The 20,272-nt window shown below is 40.1% G+C and overlaps 1 protein-coding gene across 1 annotated transcript; it reads right to left on the bottom strand.

The window, feature by feature from the left end:
- Positions 1-6,995: 6,995 nt before the first annotated feature.
- On the bottom strand, positions 6,996-16,914 carry gnb2 (guanine nucleotide binding protein (G protein), beta polypeptide 2). Its single transcript, XM_080530179.1, has 10 exons — positions 16,798-16,914; positions 13,431-13,534; positions 13,252-13,290; positions 12,963-13,069; positions 12,017-12,080; positions 11,489-11,651; positions 9,492-9,558; positions 9,139-9,340; positions 8,740-8,956; positions 6,996-7,235 (listed from the first exon to the last, which is right to left on the bottom strand). The coding sequence occupies exons 2-10, from the start codon at positions 13,485-13,487 to the stop codon at positions 7,129-7,131; spliced, it is 1,023 nt and encodes a 340-aa protein (XP_080386305.1). The 5' UTR covers positions 13,488-13,534; positions 16,798-16,914; the 3' UTR covers positions 6,996-7,128.
- Between the last annotated feature and the right edge of the window lie 3,358 nt (positions 16,915-20,272).

Here is a 20,272-nt window from a genome sequence, read left to right as displayed (position 1 = left end):
ACTACCCATACTATTAACCTGATACTCTGCTGTAGTGTGTCAGAGTCAGTGTTCTCCAGTTTTTTTGCCTTCATTTTATTCCTTTATTTTCCCCTTCTGTGTTACTTATCACTAGGAGGCAATTTAACTGACATCAAATATTTAAGCTTTTTTTCTGACTAATGGATTTACATAATACCTACAAAGATTTGATATTATCTGTACTGTTTCTGTATATGGTATTAGCCTACTGGTATTCTTTTTCTCTCTACTGTTATAATATTGCCGTTATATTGCAATATCTGCTGTTCTAGTGCACTTCTTGTTTCAAGGGGGGAGTTTAGGTTTTGTTCTGTTGTGTGTAGAATGTGATAGTGGTAGGGAGTGAGGTGACTTATTACAATATGTGGGTAGAAAGATGTGACGTGACGATGTTGATTTCAAGTGATGGGTAATGGAGGACCGATTTCTATTGAGAGTGATGCAGTGAAGGATGTCAATGTCAGGCACCTATCTAGTAGGCATATTCAAGTTTAATCTATCCTGCCCCTCCTATTATAGAGATCTACTCTCTCTGAAATGTCAGTTTTTTTACTGTATTTTATGTTCATTGGTATGGGTATGTGTTTGTTTGAGCACAGTGCATGTGTGCGTGTGTGCGTGTGTGTCTGTCTGTGTGCGTGTGCGTGTGTGTGTGTGTGTGAGAGTGTGTGAGAGAGAGAGTGTGTCTGTGTCTGTGGGGATGGGGTTGCAGTGGATATTTAGTGAGGTTACAAGCAATAGCTCTGGTTATTAAGCCAGTGATACTCTACTGACTGAAGCTTAAGCGGCCCGGTTTTGTAGTGTCTGTGGCTCTGCAATATTGTACCAGAGGACTCACTCAAACTCTTTGGGCACTTTTATTTAGCATAATGTACAAAATTAGTAAGACTAAAAGTGGTAGGGAAAACAATAGCAAATACATTAAACAACCAAAGTTCACAATAACGTCTCCTATGGATGTAGGAATCTGCTTTGATTCTAATTGAGGTCATGGGACTTGATACAGTATACTTAAGCTCTGGGTATCTCATGTACAGTATTCTAAATGAATGCTATACATTATACATATTAACTACAGAGACATGTGAAACAAAGATTATATAGCGTAAAATGGATAACATATGAGAGCACAAAACAGAATCGATTGTAAATGAATCGTAAAGCACTTTTATTACAGTAAATCTTACATTTCTATATTTTACTCTATGTATGTGAGCATGCTTTTTTTCCGCATATAAGCTGTCACAACGCAGTTATCAGATTGTTTTTCTCAGTAGCCTAAATATTTGACCTTAAATCTTTCAGTTCTGTGCCCATTTGACTTACATATCAAATGTCACATTTTTACACACACTCCACTAGGAACTTTGGCAGTCGTCATGGAAACCATCATTCTTTCTTTGTAAGCCAAACTGCCATGTTTACAGTTAAAGCAGTGCCTTGGAGTGGGGAAGGGGCTGGGTGTAAAGGGTTGGGCGGAGAAGGGGGGTGTGAATACTACTGTCACCCCATGAATCTAACTTTCAACTCCAGGAAGAGGTGTTTGTGTTTCTGACAAACAGATCATACGAAATTATTGCCTCCCTTGTTAAGATTGGTGTCCTGTGCCAATGAAGTGCACTTAATAGAACATCAGAAACTCTCTTTGACTCCATTTTTCCCAGTAAATGAAAATAGATGTAATTCTATTCTTTGTACCTTCTGTTGCTGGTTGTTGTTGTTGTTGTTGTTGTTGTTGTTGTTGCTGTTGTTAACATGTAATTCACTCACCAATAACAGTTAGATTTGTGATCACCATGAGGAAAAGTAAACATGTCGGTACAGTACATGATATTGTGCTAGTATGAGCATATGAGGCCCATTCAAATATTGGCTCAGAACTTATTTTATGTGAAGTTGTTGAAAGCAAACCAACCCAATACTGGATGTAGGAAATTATATTCCTGTAATATGAAGATGCACCTCTCTAGACAGTGGGGTGCCAACATGCATAGAAAAGCCATAGGCTATTCCACATTTGTTGAATAGTTCCATAGTATTTCGCATTTGCAAATGAAACTGAACCCATTGACCCGGGTTGCGATGTGTGATCAGATTTTAGAGGCTCTTGAAACATTGAGATTGAACATGAAGATTTTTTTAAATGACATGTGGATTGGGCGAGCTGCAGTGGGAAAGTATCTTAATATATTCTGAAAGGATTATTTTATTAGAGGATATGTAAATTATATTGAGAGATTAAAATGAATGTACATCTATACAATAGACTTGTATTTGTATAACATTACTGGTATATTAATCAAAGCACAATGTATTTTACGGTGCACAGAGCAAAACTATAATTGTGGGTATTTACACTATCAAAGGGACGGTTAGAATTTTAGGACTCTGGTTGTGGCCATTGTTGAGGTATCTGGTCCAAGTACAGACTTGTCTTGGTTCATCAAAACCAGTCTGATGCTGATGAGGTGAATATTGACCTCAACCAGAGAGGTGGGTGGATGGAGAAGGCCAACTATGCTATCCACTGTTCAATATTTCTGTCTGATCTAAATTCATGTTGACAACTTACCAAGCGGGCTATCAAAGGGGTGTCCTGTCCTTAAACTTGTGTGAAGTTCATAACAAGATACAAAGTAAATTGTTCACACACTTGGCATACTTCATTAGTTTCAACTCTTTACCACAGTGTTTGAGCCATCTATGAAGTTAGCAGTCTTACAAAATAAAAGTGTAGTAGTAAAATGGGTATGATGGAAGCTTTTGGACAGTGTCACATACATGGGTTATCCTGCCATATTATGACATTTCTCATTCATAACCAGTATGAGTATTAGGAATAGAATGGGTTGAATCTTCTGCTGTCTCAGTGTGACTTGTGGGGATGGTTGACCATTGGTCTTTGGCAGACTGAATGTACACTGATCTGTTTATCTCTTGTAAGAGAGGATATACCCATGTACTGTACTTTGCTTAATCTCTGCTTTTGGTCTTATCACAAGAAACTGAACCATCTAATCTACAGTCAACATAATAACGCTGAACTGCTCTGTTTTGTTTCGTTTTGCATTCATGCATTTATTCAGTAATTGCCTTTATGATGGAAGTATGAACATTAATAAATGAATGATTTTTCAAAAACTGTAATCAGTTAGGTGGGTTATGACCTGACTGTAGTCACATGCTAATCAGACACTCCGTTCACACACACACACACACACACACACACACACACACACACACACACACACATATATATATATATATATATATATATATATATATATATATGTGCGTGAGTGTGTGTGAATGGAGTATCTGATATATAATATATATATATTAGTAATACAAAATGATCTCAGATCTCCATGTAGAATGATGAAAGTATGACTTAATATGGGGATTTTTATAGATTGTTGTGGGAACCAGGACAGGTCAAAGTTGGACAACTGAAAAAGCTATTTTTGGATGGGGTCTATAATCTCTTTACTTATTCTTTTTCAAATAATCTCTTGTTTTTGAGAAATGAAATGTCTTAATGTTTTTTTGTGTTTATGTTTTCGAGGGGTTAACTCCAGATTGTATTTCATAGACTGATACATTTTCAAGTTTGAAAATATTGTGTTGAATGAGTCTGTAAAGTCTTAATGCAGAATTGTTTGAAAATAAAACCTACATTGATCTCATCTTAAACTGTCTGTATCAGTGTCTATTATTTCTCTGAATATTTCATTTGTGTTCCTCATGTTTTATACCCAATGAATAGAGTGTTGAAGTCTCCACCCCCTGGTACCACACTCTGGACCTGGTACCAAGTAGTGATCACCATAGAGGTGTGACACATTAATTGTTTATTTTGAATCAAATTAAAATGTATGTTTGTTCAAATTGTCTCTGGTATCATACAATCACAGAAGAATTAACTTTTGACATAAAATGCATTACACTTTAACCTCATTCATTGTCTCCACCATCATACCAGTGTCTACATAGTATGGGAAAACTGATTTTCTATGTTTTGTAATCATAAAAATGAGAGAAAAAGGTTCCTAATTACCTCCTAGGATTTCTTTTTTTTATTATTCTGTGATTGTAAATGTAGTTTCTGAACATCACTTAATTGAAAAATAATACAAATAAAGGTGGTAAATTCCATAGGACTTTCTTTCTCCTATGTTTGTAACAACAGAACAGAGAAAATCACAATTTTCAAACATGCTGACACTGGTATGGCGCTGGAGATAATGAATATGAGATTAAAGTCCTAACATGAGTCATTGTGACGTATATTAGTTGATATATGACATCCTGCTGCACAATAATTTATCTTAGAAAATTGCTATTTAGGTCAAAGTATGTGTATTTTGAGTGCTGCATTCTTTTTCATTTTCTTTGCTCCTAATACAATTTCCCACGCATTGTGACGTATGACATTTCATAAAGCTATAGAAAGTGTGACATGGCTGGCCAAGTTAGCGCCCAGAGTAAATATAACCCTCCAAACAGCCATTTCGCCATTTTGCAACTGAGTCAAACAACCAACCCGTCGACTATTGAGATTTGCTTGGTGATGTGTTGAAGAACGGTGGAACTCCTACACATTAATTGCAATTTGCAGGTCCAGAAGCAAATACAGGTGGAGCCCACTTTGTCAGTTACCTGTATGCAGTTACTGTACCTATACACAGTTATCTGTATGCAGTTACCTATCAGTTACCTGTATGCAGTTACCTGTACGCAGTTACCTGTATGCAGTTACTGTACCTATACAGTTACCTGTGCGCAGTTACCTATCAGTTACCTATACGCAGTTACCTGTATGCAGTTACCTATACGCAGTTACCTGTATGCAGTTACTGTACCTATAGTTACCTATACGCAGTTACCTGTATGCAGTTACTGTACCTATAGTTACCTATACGCAGTTACCAGTATCCAGTTACTGTACCTGTCTGCAGTTTCTAGCCTCAGTCTTGCAGTGCCCGTTAGCTTGGCCCGCCGTTAGAGGTCACTGTTGATACTGACTTTTGTGTCTCCTATTAAGTCTGACAGCTTATGTTAAGCCCTGTACATTCACTCTCACCTTGAGTTAGCAGGCCCCTAAACATGTTCTATTCAGATTGTAAAATTGTCAGGACCTTTATACTGTTATTTTGGGCAACCTGATTGGCAGAATGCTGTTATGGAAGTAACGTGGAAGAAGCATGACCCATATTGAAAATGGTCAGTACATGGCATCTTAATTTACCATGTTACTGATGAATTCATACTGTATCATTCATCAGTTTGTAGCACTTCAGAGATTGACTCCTGCACACAGAAGACATCAGGCATCATACAGAACTATGTTTGTTGGTCTCATCATGGTTTAATTATGGTCATCAGTATTCATTTACCGGATATATATGGAGATTGATTTTGTACTTCATATTAAACTCCATCTAGGTTGTCTTTAAAACTCAGTTTAGCTACAAGTTGTCTGAAGTACGTACAAAAGTCTGTGCTGAACAGAATCCCCAGATAGGCCTACGTATTTCCTCCCTTTAAAACCAAGTTGTTATGTGGGCTTGCAGACATGCTTTAAAATATACACGAAAGCAAATCAAACACACCTGACAAAAACTGGCAAGAGAGGCTACATGTATTTATTAATAGTATGTACAATGTATACCATCATAAAGTTGACATAATATATTGACAAAGTCAAAAGTATGAATATTGCCCCCTGCTTATTTGAGAGTTGTCTCTTGATAATCTTGTTTTTTTTCTCGCTCACCTTGAGTCTCTCATTTTATTGATTTCATTTAGTTTAATTTCATCATTATTCTCTATTAATTATCCTTAAAGTGTATCTGAGGCACACAGGGAAAACATGAATAAAATAAGCGTAAAAAATTAATACAACAAAAACATCAAAACCAAAACTATCATATATTTACTTATATGTGGGTGTACATATCTATAAAAACAGTAACTACATGATAGCATTTTGTTTGAGCCAGAGGAAACTTATAGAATTTATGGTTTATCTTGATTTTCCTTTTACCATGTTTTACCCAATGATGTATATAAATGTCTATGGTTTTACCGTGTACCACTGTTGGTCCGTTCTGTCTGCTCTCTCTTTCTCCCTGTCCATAGTCTCATGAGTGTTATTGGATTCACTTATTCTTGTGCTCCTCTACCTCTCAGTATTCCCTCAGTTGTTACTTGTCACCCTGTAGCTGAGACACAAGCGTGATTACAGAACATCAGTTTGAAGGATATTTGGACATCAGAGTAAACAAACGAAAAACAGAATTGTCCAATACCTTCCTCTCTCCCATTTAGCTTAAGGGATGGTGGCTCTCTCAGAAAAAGTGTACACTCTGTGTGTGTGTGTGTGTGTGTGTGTGTGTGTGTGTGTGTGTGTGTGTGTGTGTGTGTGTGTGTGTGTGTGTGTGTGTGTTAGTGTGTGCGTGCATGTGTGTGTGTGTGTGTGTGTGTGTGTGTGTGTGTGTGTGTATGTATATGTGTGTGTTTGTGTAAAATAAAAGGGTTTCAGGTAATGTGTGACATTAGAATGCGTGTTTAAATTGAGCATATGTGAGGATTTTCTTGAATTTGGTCGCTTTTTTAACTGTAGTTCCAATTACATGTATGGTAATTATGTGTGTTGTGTACATATATCTGTTGTGGGTATTTCTCGTGGACTCTTCCTGCATACAATGTGATTGGTAACATGTACAATTGCAAGTGGCGTGTGTGTGTGTGTGTGTGTGTGTGTGTGTGTGTGTGTGTGTGTGTGTGTGTGTGTGTATGTGTGTGTGTGTGTGTGTATGTGTGTGTGTGTGTGTGTGTGTGTAAACTCATACCTAATTGGCGTTATATATATTATGTACAATGTTTCAATGTGTATGTGTGTATGTGTACATCTTACGTACAGTGTGAATACAGTGTGCAAACTATGTGTACCAAAATGTGAGATGTGAATACTTTGTATGATCAATAATGTGTTTGTGTGTGTGTGTGTGTGTGTGTGTGTGTGTGTGTGTGTGTGTGTGTGTGTGTGTGTGTGTGTGTGCGTGTGTGTGTGTGTGTGTGTGCGTGCATGGCTCAGGAAACGTGTTAGTTCCAGATCTTGAGGAAGCTGTCCCAGGACCCAGTGGCCACCGCCATGCCGTCATCCGTCACACCTAGACAGCTCACGCGATTGTCATGGCCGGCTAACACTCCTGATGAAGAGAGGGACAAGTCTCATCATATTGTACATACTATACGATACACAATGTTACAACCTTCCTAAACAGGAAGGGAGCTGCACTGAGCTTTACTGAAAACATGACAGCTTGCGAGTTACCATTACTGAGGTCATACTGTTGTGAAGGGTAATGTCGCTCTACATTACTTCCCAATTACCCCTGGCCACGCCCCATTCACTGCCAATTCACAACTAGGGGTAGTGGTGGCCTAGTGGACAGTTGGACTGGTGATCAGAAGGCCATGAGTTCAAATCCCATCTGGGAACACCACCACTAGTGTGCCCTTGAGTAAGGCACTTAGCCCTAAGTTACTCCAGGGCGTCTGTCCCTGTAATCTCTCATTGTAAATTGCTTTGGATAAAAGTGTCTGCTAAATAATTAAAATGTAACTCACCACACCTGTTCCCATTTCCTTATCCACCTATAAGTGGATACCTGTTTTGTTCTGCTCAGTGTGGTGTTGGTGGCCTCTTTGACATCCTAATGCTTATGTACATCCTGTAGTAGGACACTTCTGTTAAATCATGTTTGTTCCTCCGTTTTGTATCTTCCCTAGATAAACATGATTGACCACCCTTCTACAGTGCTTTAGTCCTACAAAGGCCTGGGCTACATTCAGATGCCCTTCTGAACTGAAGGGACCTTCCTTCCTCGCTAGTTGACCTGGTAGTTTCTGCTTCCAGCTTCAACAGTCCTTTTTTTATTTTATTTTTTTACAGAAAATCAGTTTGAACGATATTTGGACACCAGAGTAAACAAATGAAAAACAGAATTGTCCAGTACCTTCCTCTCTCCCATTTAGCTTAAAGGATGGTGGCTCTCTCTAAAAAACCCATTTTTTACCACCTTTTACCAATGTTGCATGGAAGAGTTTCCACAATTTCGCAATGTATTGCTTCGATAATTACATATTTTGACAGGTTAAAATGATTTATGTTTGTTTTGTTATGTGCTGTGATACGTTTATGAAGTTGATTATATCCACACTATAGCATCACTGTGCTGTTATGCATACATTTGGTGAATCAAGGGCAGTCAGATTCATTATAGTGCTGCTTTTTCCTTTCAACTATTCCACCCATCCATATATGACATTTTCAAACAAGGTCAAGGAAGTCACAAAGTAAGGAAAAAAGCGGGATCTTCAAAAGTATTCGAAAGCAACCCAAATCTCTGCATCCTCCCACAACCCCCCTCAGGTCCACTTCTGTGCCCCCTGTGTTTGTGTTTACTCCTCATTGTTCCACTGCATTCTGATCAATTATTATCGTACAGACTCAGTAACCATCCTGAATAACCATCTTCATTTACTAACCTAAAGAAAATAGATATTGTCTTTTCTTTAGTCATAAAAATTATATACATATATAGTTGATCATTATCAGCTTGAAGATCTGAAACCGTGTCCATTGTGCAACAATACCAAGCATGCAACAATGCTACCCAGACTAGGGCTACTTCCTCCCACTCCACTGACCTGCTCGATCTCCCTTCATGGCGTCCCAAATGTTGCAGTTGAAGTCGTCATAGCCGGCTAGCAGCAGCCGTCCGGAGCGAGAGAAGGCCACGGAGGTGATGCCACAGATGATGTTGTCATGAGAGTAGAGGCTGAGCTCCTGGTCAGCACGCAGGTCAAACAGCCTGCAGGTGGCGTCATCGGAGCCTGTGGCGAAGGCGCTGCCATTGGGAAAGAACTGAGAGGCAGGAAGAGAAAGGGAGGGACACAAATGGGTGAGAACTGTTAGAAATGTTACCAATTTAATAAATCATTACAGGTATATAATATTAAGGAAGGAGGAACAATGATATTTTACGAGTACGGTTTCTTTGAACTCATGAACAAAGAGTAGGCCACCAGTGACCCCTGCACACTCACACAGACAGCGTTTATGTCAGACTCGTGGCCTGTGAACGTCTGTCGGCACATGCTGTCCCTGATGTCCCACAGTTTGATGGAGGCGTCACAGGCCCCTGACACAAATGTGCGGAAGTCTGGGGACAGGGATAAGCTCATGACGTCACCGCTGTGGCCCGAAAACACTGTGGTCTGCTGGCTCGTCTCGATGTCCCACAGCGCACTGAGGGAGAGAACAGATATCCACTAGAGTAAGGCAGTCAACGTTCTAATACTGAGTGATATAATGGGTCATAGTTAACGTGGCTGCTTGATCATGATCATGGTATAAACACATGTTCATCAGGCCTGATGACGGACCCCTCAGGACTTACCAGGTAGTGTCTCCTGAACTTGTGATGATTTGATTGTCATCGATGAAACGGCAACAGGACAAGTAACCTGTAGTATTGATGAAAACATTAGAATGCTTAACCAACCGTCAGGGTTCCTGTCAAGTATTTCCATGAGTTCAATAGACTTTGTTTTCTTATGGAACGGTAAATGTCCCAAAGTGCACTTGAAAAGACATGGGTGGACCAGGGTGGACTAGGGATACCCAACCTCCTGCTCTATCACAGCTTTTCTGTCTGAGACACTCAATGGTCTCCCCCCACAATGAGCGCCCCCTTGGTATGGTATAGAAGAACATCTCTGCTCCCCTTTCCCCCTTATTAGTTGTATTATTGCCTCCTTGTCACCTCACCTTCGATCCCACCCCATTATACCACATCTTAAATGGATCTGGCAAAGGGTCGCAAAGATTATTAATTTGATCATTTTCTGAATGTGAGTTCTGGTTTCTGGGACAAACCCAAATTATGCCTAGGTAAATCTCCTTTTTGTTAGAAGGGTTGGTTACAGAAAGGGTTTTGGGTGACATCTAAAGGGGTGATAAATTAAAGTCGTGGACAGAGCTCCAAGAGGAATTTGAGTTGCCAAGGCATCATTTCTGGAGCCCCTCAGAGTGTCCATGTCCCCCCTCCGCATATTCTCTATTTATGGCAACGGCCACAAAGTATCTTAGTACTATTCTATGTTAGAACAGACCAATGACACTACCACAAGTGGACTTAAGTGTGTCTTTCTCAGAGGCAGAATGGTACTCAAAGAAAATGTCCAGAGAGATTCGCACTAGACTTGTCCAATTCAAAATCCGTAATAGGATGTATTGGACACCTTCTAAGCTCGATAGGGCCAAACTCAAAGATAACCCAGATTGCTCACCAGAGGGTACACTGGGGCTGAAACAAAAGTAAGTGTTCTGGTTACCCATACATGAAAGTATCGAGAGGATCATTAGTCTATAAATTCCATTCTGTTCACGACTATTCATTCTAGGGGACCCCTCCTCCTTGGATTACCTCTTGTCTTCTAACTCTGACTGGGTACAAACGCGGTCATGCTGCTCAAGTTGCTTATTCAGCAATGGAAATCAACACACACTCTTTCTCTTGGAGAGTGGCACCTTCTGCTCAGTAGGATTGCTGCATATGAGAAGCTGTCCTTTAGACTAATTAATAAACTAGATTGATTTTTGCTAAAGTGGGGAAGGTATCTGACCTAATGAGGGACCGTGGAGAGGTTTATCTTTAAGCTCAGCTGCCCCATTCTATTTCTCATGGTTTAAAGACCATATACAGTATATATACAGAATTATTTATTGTGGTTATTATTGTTTGTATCCCTTGGTTGAGTCGATTTATCTGGAAACTAATGTGGAACTGGGACCTGTTAAGATGTTACGGTTTGACTGTGTGCATATTTGTATGCACATGTCTAAAAGTGTCTGTATGTAGGATTGCAGTATACAGGCAGGCCTATGTATACTACATATTTGCATATATTTCTCATCTGAATACATTTGTGATTTGTCTTGTTCCATTTCCTCTATAATAAAATACTTATCATAAAACAAGAATGCTTAACCAACCAACGCTGAATGATCATCATATCAACTTGTACCGTCTTGTGAGTAAATGGACAACACACGAGAACTACCACAGTAACACAGCCTGGGGACTCACCAAGGAGGTGATTCTACTGATGACTCAGCTCATTATAATTGTGTTGCTCTATGATTAATTAGCCATGTGAATTGAAGTCTTCCTTGTTTAGGGGTTTGGGTCCTGAGGATTCCCATGGGCCAGGAAGGGCACTGAACTGCTGCATACACCTATATCATGTGTCTCTGAGGTACAATTAGACATATTTACATTTGAAATAAATAATAATAAATAAATAATATAGTACATTATCCATACTTGGGAGTTGAAAACCAGAACACTAACCCTGAAGATTTTTAGTCACATGTTTATGTGTAATATTTTACCTGTGTGGCCAGGTAATTCCCTGCTGACCCTGACGTTGCCCTCACGGGTCTTCAAGCAGTAGATGGAGCAAATGTTGTCAAGACCTCCACAGGCCACGTAGTTCCCAGATGGGGCATACGCGCAAGTCATCACCCAGGAGGAGCGTAAGGGAATAGCATGCATCTGAAGGAGAACTCAGTTAGTGACAATGTACAGACACACAGACGTGGCAATGGAGAGGGCAGAGTAGTAGTGTGACTAGGCTTGAGAGGGAAGTCAAAACCAAGTCAGTGCAGCACAATCGTTCCTCTATGTTGAATTTTGAAGCCTTTTGAAGAACCATTGCCAAATAGAATTTACAATGTTTGAATGATAAAGCGACTCTGGGTGGTTATGACGTAAGCAGCTATAAAACGAGTCAACCACATTCCTACAAAAGGAAGCTTTGGCTCCAATTTCATTTCCAATTCCTAAGGCAGGCTGAGAGTGACTCAACCTATTCAGCCCCCTTAGTGATACCAGAGGAGATGTTATTTTGGTAGACTTACCTTGTTAGTGGTGTAGCTGTCCCAGATGATCAGTTTTCCATCTTGGGAGGCACTAACCAGAAGCCTGTGGATATAAAGGGTTGAACCATTTCATATCTCATCTTACAAGGCCAGATCCTAAATGATTGGAAGTTGCCATGAGGCTTAAAGGAATGTTTCACCAAAATATAAAATGTACACTTACATTTTAGACATTTAGCAGACGCCTTTATCCAAAGGTACTTACAACAAGTACATTTGTCTCAGTAAGTGAATCATCTATACATCAGTCATCATAAGAAAAACAAATCTATGCTAAGGACCAAGGGCCATTGGCAGTCACAATGCTAAGCTTCTATTTTTCCCACTGATCTAGGCTGTCAATTGACCCAGTAAGTTTTAAATAGCATACATGGGTTATTTTTCAGGTGCGCCTGGTTAGCAGGTAGATACAAGCATCCTTAGGTATTCACTGAGCCAATGCTATTACTGCAGTTGCTAATCTAAATCTTTATAATCTTTACGTATCTTGTTTTGGTTTCAGTGGACTTCCTGGTTGCATTTTCAACTAGAGCACTTTCATGCACACAATAAGCATTAAATGAAGATATATTGGATACAATTGCTACTAAAAGGCAATTGGAACAATATTGTTTTCTATATCCAATGGATCTATGGATGCTTCCACTAGTCTGCTAAATCATCTAAATCATCCAAATATAACCCAAATATTCACTTCAAACTGACTGGGTTGATCAACAACGTAAAAAATCATATAAACTTGGTGAAAATTGGTTGAATATTCCGGTATTACTAGCAGGCTACTGCAGAGGCAACATACAAACAACATTCTAGTGATAATGTCTTAGCATCTGTTGTAGGTGGGATCTTGATGCAGTTATTAAGTCATGAGAGGATTGCAATTCTGAGGAAGGAAAAAGCCTTTAGGTATTTGGCATACACCCACCTTGAGTCTGTGCCCCAGTGCATGGCATAGATCTTAGCCAGGTGCCCACGAAGGGTGCGCCTCGTCCGCATCTGAATCCGCCCCACAGGGTCCAGACCAGCAGTTATCTAATTTACACACAAAGAACAGAGATGTTGGGAATTTGCTCATGTTTAAAGGTTGATTAAAAGGGTTAACATCAAGGTTATAATAAGGCATTAATCAACATGTGTGTTCCCTTACTACTGAGAGCAGATAGTCTGAACTATCTGAACCCATAGAGGACAACTGTTAAGAACACCTACTGTACCTGTGTCAGGGTTGAATCCCCACATGCTTTCCTGGCATCCTAAGAGACAGAGCAGAGAGAGGTTAAACAGACAGTCCAGTGCAGCATGCATGCGCCATCAGTCTTCACCACCCCCGTCCATCCCAATAATCCAGTGGTTTTGCTGTTAAAGAAGATATCAGAAACATTCCCTGGTTTACCCTTATCTGGTTCCTAAGTTGCTCCGCCTCCTGGCGCAGCTGCTCCAGCTCACTCATGTTGGATTGGTCCCTGGCCTTTTAGACGTCCGCTCACACTCTGTCACCTAGTTGGGGAAAACAATGGACAAACAGCATGACATGTCAAACTCAAAACTTTCACACAGTGAAATAATCCTAGAACAGACAATCACCGCGAGGGAAATTCCATCAACTGCTTGTAATGTAATGAGTTATGTTTGGTCATGATAGGTCAGACTGAATGATTTGATTGCAGTGATGTCATCATGGTGGGTAATCAACTCTAAACTACTCCACGTGTCTCATGTTCCACAACTGGTTTCAATCTGATCAATGGGTGTGATCTAATCATAATTATTTTTATTATTATTATTATTATCATTTACACCACCACAAACATTACTGCAGTAGAGGATTATTCTGAGGAAATTGGGCATACAGATTGCAAATTATACATAATTCCGCATTTTAAATTCATGGTTTCCTGACACAGTACTGTTAACTGTGTACAGTGAGAAAAAACCCTATAATCTGTATGTTTATGGTGGAGCAGCTTTGTCTGGTTTAACTGTGGATAATAATCTGTAATCTGGTGTAATCTGAGGGAGAGCATCATTTAATGGGCTCTGCTATCCATGAACCACTTAATGCAGAGAAACAAGATTAGGATTACAGAAGGCAGCATTTATCATTTATTAGAGACACATTGAACATTGCCATGTGGTGTGTCCGTGCATGCGTGTGTGTGTGTGTGTGTGTGTGTGTGTGTGTGTGTGTGTGTGTGTGTGTGTGTGTGTGTGTTTATGTTTGTTTTACAGACAGTAACAACTGAACAGTCCTTCTGATTGGTCAATTATGTTGGACATGTAAATGCAAAATGTCAATTTTCTATCTGCAGTATTGAAACTAATCTTCCTCTACTATCCCAAAAAGGTAAGATAGGTGCTAGAGAAATTGTGGGGTTTTTGTGGGGTTTTTCTATGAAAATATACAAATAATATTTCACTTATTGTATAATGGGATCTGATAACACTGGCATTATCAGAAACTAACCTTTCAAAATCACTGAGTTGTTGTATTTTTAGTAGTGTAAAACGTGTACATTTCATCTGTATATTTGTCAAACAATGTATTGTGTATTGCCTTGATTGCTGTACTACAAACATCCATATCAACTTGCTGAACACTAAAGACTTGTTTTTGATGACATGCACAGGGAACAAGAAATTGGGCCCATGGGTCACTCAGCCCTACTATCCCCACCTACCCCGATGAGACAGTGGTAACACATTCAAATTCTATCTCAAAATGGACACTTGTATTTGCATGAGTTTGGGCCCATTCAAATCCATTAGACACCAATGACCACACAACTCTCATTGCACACTACATTTACATTACTGTCAATACCGTGCCTCAGCTGTGCACCAGCACTGTGAAAATATATATATATTTAAACAGTACATTCACAGACATTCAGGCTGACGGCATCACTTTTAGTGTGAAAGGTTTTCAATATATTCCTGTAATACCGGTGCCTCAATGTTAGCATGATCTAACACTCACATGAGCCATGATATTAAAGGCATCCAACACCATACACCCATACAGTCACCCAAACAGGAAAACACATACACACCATCACATCTACTTGGGAGAGCAATTAGCTAGGTCATTGTTCCCTGGGGGAACCTCCAACCAGATGGATCACACAGTACTAATGGAAGGCGACAGGGGGAAATTAGTGGGTCCCAGTCTCCTGGCACAGCTGCTCATTTAGCCAATAAAGCACTGAGGGGGGTGGTGCATCAGAGACCAGGGTGGGAGTGGGCATGGGACGTCGCCATCACCCACAGAGACAATCAAATGCCCCTTCTTGTTTCTTCCATGGTCTTCCATGAACAATATTTATAGTCATAAGAGTGTTCGACATTGTTCAATAAGTGGTGATACAAAATGAAAGATATAAAATGCAGGTAACTAAATGAAGGATCTGTGAACACCGGGCAGAGGAGGTAGGTTACTTATTGAGTACAACAGGTCATAGGCTGGTTGTAGCCTCTACCTGAGGGTGTGAGAGGAGCCTTCAAGAGGCACTTTTTGAGGCCCAATTTGTTCTCAATGCTGCGTGTAGGATAGCCTGGTCGAAATCCACATAAATGAGTGATGCAGCAGACCTATGCTATTACAGGTTAATAACATAGATGGCAACATGGTGGCTAGGCTGAGATGCCCTCCTAAGGAGATGCTTTTGGACTCTCATACATTTATTTTTGGGATTCACATTAAACTGTATTTGTAATCCTTCCTGCTGTATTGATAAAGGCTACTTTAGCTCCTATAATGTGCGCAGCCCACAGAACACATATACTATTACTGATGATTGAAGTTGGAACACTGTTACAATGTGTCAGCACCATTCAATAAACAACTCGCGTGTTCAATGGGCCTACTTACACAAGGTAGGCTATTGTTATCCATGATCACTTTTTTAAACATTTTGTCATAGACATAATAACCTGTAGGCCTCCGTTCATATACTTATTGGTACTGGCAGAGAGGCTAAGGGACTTGGCTCTTATTTGAAAAAATGATGCAAAATGAAAGTGTGGCCCCACCCCTTATGTTCATGCACAGTGAACAACGATACTAGGCTATTCGGTGACATTTCACAGCCAGACTGGTTAGCTGCTCATATTAAGCGCATGATGTTAACATGGTAGAGCTTTGCATTATGCCATCGTTATGGAGAAGATGAGGAGGTTTGCTAAACACAGTCTTGGCATTTAGGCTAAAATGTGAAATTCATCTTGAGGTCAAGCATGCATTGACTGCCACTGTAACAGCCCTCATCAACAAATTGCCTACATCGGCCTTGCGGCGCAGCTTGGACGGTTACTCCCTCACTGCAAGCAACAGCCTACCGAAAATAGAGGCTATTTGATAAAGGCGTTATTTGTTCATATCATTCTATGATGTGTTCATTCTTATACCACTGATCCCGGGCATGCATTCGCGACAAATGGCACTGATGGAAACCGTGTATTTTTTTTCCCAAGCCGCTAAATATGCAAACGCTTTTAAGGGTAGCCCTATGTTAATACACGTTACCGCATGGATGTACAGCAAGTTACAATATTCAGACATAAACTCACAGGGTAGGCAACCGTGGATATGTTTGTGCCGATACCCTACCGCATCGGTGTCAAATATCCCTAAAATACTCGGATGAAAATGCATTTCATCGAAATGATGAGCCCTATGAATAGGCCCATCACTGGGAGGCTACAGCATCCAGCCATCTTACATCCATGACAATTCTGACAGCGTTTTTATAATGGATGGCTACCTGTTTGTTAATGTTTCCGATGAGGTTGCTGTTTTTTTCTCGAATATTATCTGGATTCGGTGTTTCAAAAAAAGCCTGGGGGAGGATTAATAGTCCCTCTTTTTGCCTTTAAAACAATATAGGGACAAAAAAAGATGTAGATATTTTCACTATCCACTCTGCTCGGTTGTCTTCTGTGGATTCTTGCTCGATGAATGTCCAATAACGTCAAATAAACCTCAGACCGAAGCACAGAGACACCATATCTCCGTCTGGTAGTAGGACCTCTTGAAAAGATGAGATCTGCTCTTGTGTTCCCGTTTCCTCTTCAGTATGGGGTTGTTGCCTTTCTACGCCCGAGACCTTCATAAGCACGAAAACATCTTTGTCTGGGCGGATTTAACACAATCTCAGTCCGTCAACGCGTCAACGAATGTGCATTGAACCCTGTGGAAACGATCAATGTTTTCTATATCTCCGTTTTTATTCAGATTGTGGTTTTCGTGCTCCTCGCTTCCTTCCTCCCTTATTAGTTGGCGGATCTCTTCCTCCTCCCTCTCCCTTCGCTCCCTCGCTTCGTAATCACCGTCGCCTCCTCGTCAAAAAAAATGAATTATTGAATAAATTGCAAAAGCACAGAGGTTTAAGAAAAATTAGAGAAAAATAAAACGAATATTGAAAAGCGACTAGGGCTATCTTACCGGAGGAGCAGGAAACCCACCCATCGGTACTCAGATAAATAAAAACAAGATCATGCAACAAGAATGTTTTTTTTTTTTTACATAAGATGTTTTTGTATTTTCCCCTAAATAGCAGTGACCAAATATATTAAATAACGTAGTCTCAGATAAAATCACCCGGTCTGCGCTTGCAAATGATAGATCTCATAAGCACGATTCAACCACACCCATTTCTGCGAGACTGTACCATTTTAGAATCCCCCTCTGATGTCTAGATCAAGGTGGGATGACTCTTAGAAGGTCCCCGATCTCTGCAGGTTTAATCCATCATAAACCGCATTTGTCTATTCTTTGATAATAGTTCGTGTCTCTATATAGATAAGGCCTACCACCAATGTCTTACGCAATAGTCAACCTTTGGCCATACAATCGGGAGGGAAATAACGGCAAAATCCACTATGCGCCCACTCACAAAAACAGTTTTAGCTCCAGTATAGGCCTCAATTCATCATTCAGTTCAGAAGATTACTTACCCCTCTGCTCTTTGATTAAACTATTGTGTAATTAATACCTCAGAGTAATTAATCTGAAGCATGGTACTATCCCTGGAGATGCATACACCTAAGGGTTCCTTTTTAATTAGCAGATGTGTGAGAGGGCATGTAGGTCTACTTGGTGAAATCTGTCAGGGAAATCAAATCACTCACGGAAACTGTCATTGAACTTGTATGAATAGAGAGAGAGAGAGAGAGAGAGAGAGAGAGAGAGAGAGAGAGAGAGAGAGAGAGAGAGAGAGAGAGAGAGAGAGAGAGAGAGAGGGAGGGGGGGGGGGGGGGGGGGGGGGGGAGAGGGACATGCATGGCACACACACACTAGATCATTTTATCTCTGGTAACCAGACAATCTTCATGAGAGAATTCATGTTTGGAGTAAACTGTGTGTGTGTTAACTGTGTGTGAAAAAGAAAACTGAGTTCCATCCATTCACGTCATGACAAAGAGGGTTGTTTTAGCCAGAGAAGTTACTGATTTTGATTGAATGTCATTATATTAATGATCAATGTGAATTGGGTGAATCAGGGCCGGCCCAAGGCATAAACGGATTAAGCGGTCGCTTAGGGCCACAACCACTAGAGGGGGCCACACTTTAAAAACAGTGTTTGTAACATTAGCGCACATGTGACATTAGCATGCTAGCAGGTGTTATAATATTAAATGGCCATGCCACATAAAAGCAGCTATATAACAGGTCCATGTTGTTAACCTCACGACCATTCTAACGGCTACATTGCAGAAATGTTACAGCCACTCCCCCTGCCACAAAACCAGCCTATAATATGACTAGAATTTGCATAATGCCAAAAGTCAAACTTTTGACACAGAATGCAATACACCCATCATCACGTGGTTATCGTGCCAAAACCTTACATCAAAATGTAATGTACACATCTCGAAATGTAATGTACACATCTCAAAATGTAATGTACACATCTTGAAATACAATGTACACATCTCAAAATACAATACGGCTGTATTGTTTTCATTTTGACACAAATATTCAGTATTTTTGCATCATATTTATTGTTACACGTGTATTGCATTCGATGTGTGTATTGCATTCGATGTGTGTATTGTATTTCATTGTGGCACGATCCATCCTCCATTCTTATGTAGTGAAAAAATGTGCTCTTGTTTGCATTTGAGTCAGGGCAATCTGAAAGGTCATTGAAAAAGTCAAAAAGTGCATGTGCTTTGAACTTCAGAATACAGTAGACTACATCCTCTGAATCTGGCTGCAGTGCACTATGTTTCAAACAAAGGGTTGATATGGCTTGGACATGCATGGTACTGATCCAATGAGGCTGCAATATTACATGCAGGGGGACAAGAGCACCCCCCCGCTCCCCCCTCCACAAAGACAGGCAATGGTATGTCCCACCTGCCCTGTCCCTCTGCAGGCCCCATAAGGGACTGTAGTAAATGAGGATAGGTTGCCTAGCAACAGCAAGGGCTTGAGCAAAGAGATGGACACAAGGAGCCATACATTCACAAACGGAAAAGATGCATGTAGCCCATGGACCGCCATCTAGAAAATATATTCTTTAGGCCTACACATAGACATACAATAACTCCACAAAACAAATCCACAACCTTACTATTGTCTTTTAATTTAAGACATTGCTGGAATAAAGAATGCTACCTCTCTTGAAACAAAAATATAGTGGCTTTTGCTTGATAACTTTTTGATAGACTCAATGTTGCATTTTGCACTCCATATGGGTGACAGCTAAGTGCAAACTTGAATAAAAATGGAACGCAAATACATTCACAAATTGCAAATAGGCCTATATGAAAAACAAAACTATACTTACAACAAAAATAGTATTGAAATAAACCCATTTACAAACATGCAACTTGATTTAGAAAAAACAACAAAACTCATATCTGTGTTATAATATCTGCAAACCACGTATGTTCTCCCTCAGCCTGTAGGTGTCTGCCAGACACAGTAAAGTATACTTCCCATAGACTCCCTACTATGTTCTTCCCATTCTATAGTTGTTGGGCCTTCAGTGACCCCTGTAGCATCTATCCTCCTTTTGCTAATTAAGTACATTGTGAAGATAAGGAGGAAGCACCCAATCATATAGATTGTCAGACATTCATCCACACATTCCTTCGGAGGATATAACTGAAGATGTGTCGTACTGGTGGCACCACGTGATCATTGCCAAATTCCACTCCACCCAAGAGGACATCTCCAACTCCACTCAGTCAATTGTTGTGCTAATTATTTAGGGATTTTAACATCTAGTC

Source organism: Nansenia antarctica (genome assembly GCF_963989245.1).
Source record: "Nansenia antarctica genome assembly, chromosome: 4".
In the NCBI taxonomy this organism is placed as follows: domain Eukaryota; kingdom Metazoa; phylum Chordata; class Actinopteri; order Argentiniformes; family Microstomatidae; genus Nansenia; species Nansenia antarctica.
The sequence above is the reverse complement of the archived record's forward strand: the minus strand, read 5'-3'. Positions and strand labels throughout refer to the sequence as shown.

Excerpts from the sequence above, each read along its gene's own strand:
- gnb2 (XM_080530179.1), bottom strand. The coding sequence starts at position 13,487 with ATGAGTGAGCTGGAGCAGCTGCGCCAGGAGGCGGAGCAACTTAGGAAC. Across the intron at positions 13,291-13,430 it reads AACTTAGGAACCAGATAAGG|GATGCCAGGAAAGCATGTGG; the intron begins GTAAACCAGGGA and ends TCTGTCTCTTAG. Across the intron at positions 7,236-8,739 it reads CATGAAGGGAGATCGAGCAG|GAGTGTTAGCCGGCCATGAC; the intron begins GTCAGTGGAGTG and ends TCTCTTCATCAG.